The sequence below is a fragment of the Boleophthalmus pectinirostris genome, unplaced genomic scaffold (genome assembly GCF_026225935.1).
Source record: "Boleophthalmus pectinirostris isolate CB_2022bp ecotype Guang Dong unplaced genomic scaffold, ASM2622593v1 HiC_scaffold_15, whole genome shotgun sequence".
NCBI lineage: Eukaryota > Metazoa > Chordata > Actinopteri > Gobiiformes > Gobiidae > Boleophthalmus > Boleophthalmus pectinirostris.
Window position 1 is genome coordinate 478,704 of NW_026571070.1, and position 2,500 is coordinate 481,203.

At 42.5% G+C, this 2,500-nt stretch overlaps 1 protein-coding gene across 1 annotated transcript in view; it reads left to right on the forward strand.

Annotated features, from left to right (window-relative positions):
* LOC110167659 (5'-AMP-activated protein kinase subunit gamma-1-like) overlaps nt 1-2,500 on the forward strand; it is a 12,081-nt gene that overhangs the window by 1,561 nt on the left and 8,020 nt on the right. Inside the window, exons 3-4 of the mRNA XM_055150721.1 lie at nt 1,388-1,488; nt 1,569-1,650. Of these exons, the coding sequence (XP_055006696.1) occupies nt 1,388-1,488; nt 1,569-1,650 (183 nt within the window). The remainder of the gene's footprint in view (nt 1-1,387; nt 1,489-1,568; nt 1,651-2,500) is intronic.

Genomic DNA, 2,500 nt, shown 5'->3' on the forward strand with positions numbered 1-2,500 from the left:
AACACAACAACACAACACAACAGCAGAACACAACAACACAACACAACACAACACACAACACAAACAACACAACACAACAGCAGAACACAACAACACAACAACACAACAGCAGAACACAACAACACAACACAACAGCAGAACACAACAACACAACAACACAACACAACAGCAGAACACAACAACACAACAACAACACCACAACACAACAACTCAACAACACAACAACACAACAACAACACACAACAACACAACAACTCAACAACACAACAACAACACAACAACACAACAACACAACAGAACACAACAACACAACACAACACACAACACAACACAACACAACAACACAACAACACAACAACAACAACACAACAACACAACACAACAGAACACAACAACTCAACAACACAACAGAACAAACACAACACAACAACACAACAACACAACACAAAACACAACAACACACAACACACACAACACAACAACACAACAACAACAACAACAACACAACAACACAACACAACACAACAACACAACACAACAAAACACAACAACACAACACAACACAACACACACACACAACAACACAACAACACAACAACACAACAACACAACAACACAACACACAACAACAGAACACAACACAACAACACAACAACAGAACACAACAACTCAACAACACAACAGAACACAACAACACAACACAACAACACAACAGAACACAACACAACAACACAACAACACAACAAACACAACAACACAACAACACAACACCACAACACAACAACACAACAACACAACAACAGAACACAACAACACAACACAACAACACAACAGAACACAACAACACAACACAACAACACAACAGAGAGGACAAGGATGTGTGTCCTCAAGTCCTTGTGTCCTATTGTCCTCATGTCCTTGTGTCCTCGTGTCCTTGTGTCCTATTGTCCTCATGTCCTTGTGTCCTTGTGTCCTCGTGTCCTCGTGTCCTATTGTCCTCATGTCCTTGTGTCCTCGTGTCCTTGTGTCCTATTGTCCTCATGTCCTTGTGTCCTTGTGTCCTCGTGTCCTCGTGTCCTTGTGTCCTATTGTCCTCATGTCCTCGTGTCCTCGTGTCCTCGTGTCCTCGTGTCCTCGTGTCCTTGTGTCCTCGTGTCCTTTGTGGACTGGGACTTTACTGTATTTTTAGAGTTTTGTTGTTGTTTTTTTGCATTAGATTCAGTTTCAGACTCTGGGCTGGTGGATTACAACTGTGTTTTTATATTTACAGTATTTATATATTTACTGTAGTACTTGTATATTTGCTGTAGTATTTGTGTATTTACTGTAGTACTTGTATATTTGCTGTAGTACTTGTATATGTCCGTGTGTATGTTTGTTGTTTCAGACTCTGAGAGGGACATCTACATGAGGTTCATGAAGTGTCACAAATGTTACGACATCGTCCCAACCAGCTCCAAACTCGTGGTGTTTGACACGACACTGCAGGTACTGGACCGGGACTAAACCAGGACTGGACCTGGACTGGACCGGGACTAAACCTGGACTGACGTGTGTGTTGTGTTCAGGTGAAGAAGGCGTTCTTCGCTCTGGTGGCGAACGGTGTGAGAGCAGCTCCTCTGTGGGAGAGTAAGAAACAGAGCTTTGTAGGTGAGAACAAATACACTTTACATTCTAAACTAGGTCTAAACTAGGTCTAAACCAGGTCTAAACTAGGTCTAAACCAGGTCTAAACTAGGTCTAAACCAGGTCTAAACCAGGTCTAAACTAGGTCTAAACCAGGTCTGAACCAGGTCTGAACCAGGTCTAAACCAGGTCTAAACTAGGTCTAAACTAGGTCTAAACTAGGTCTAAACCAGGTCTGAACCAGGTCTAAACCAGGTCTAAACCAGGTCTAAACCAGGTCTAAACCACTAGGTCTAAACCAGGTCTAAAACTAACCAGGTCTAAACTAGGTCTAAACCAGGTCTGAACCAGGTCTAAAACTAAACCAGGTCTAAACCAGGTCTAAACCAGGTCTAAACCAGGTCTAAACCAGGTCTAAACTAGGTCTAAACCAGGTCTAAACTAGGTCTAAACCAGGTCTGAACCAGGTCTAAACTAGGTCTAAACCAGGTCTAAACCAGGTCTAAACCAGGTCTAAACCAGGTCTAAACCAGGTCTAAACCAGGTCTAAACCAGGTCTGAACCAGGTCAGGTCTAAACAGGTCTAAACAGGTCTAAACCAGGTCTAAACCAGGTCTAAACTAGGTCTAAACTAGGTCTAAAACTAGGTCTAAAACCAGGTCTAAACCAGGTCTAAACTAGGTCTAAACCAGGTCTAAACCAAGTCTAGGTCTAAAACTAGGTCTAAACCAGGTCTGAACCAGGTCTAAACTAGGTCTAAACCAGGTCTAAACCAGGTCTAAACTAGGTCTAAACTAGGTAAACCAGGTCTAAACCAGGTCTAAACAGGTCTAGGTCTAAACCAGGTCTAAACTAGGTCTAAACTAGGTCAGGT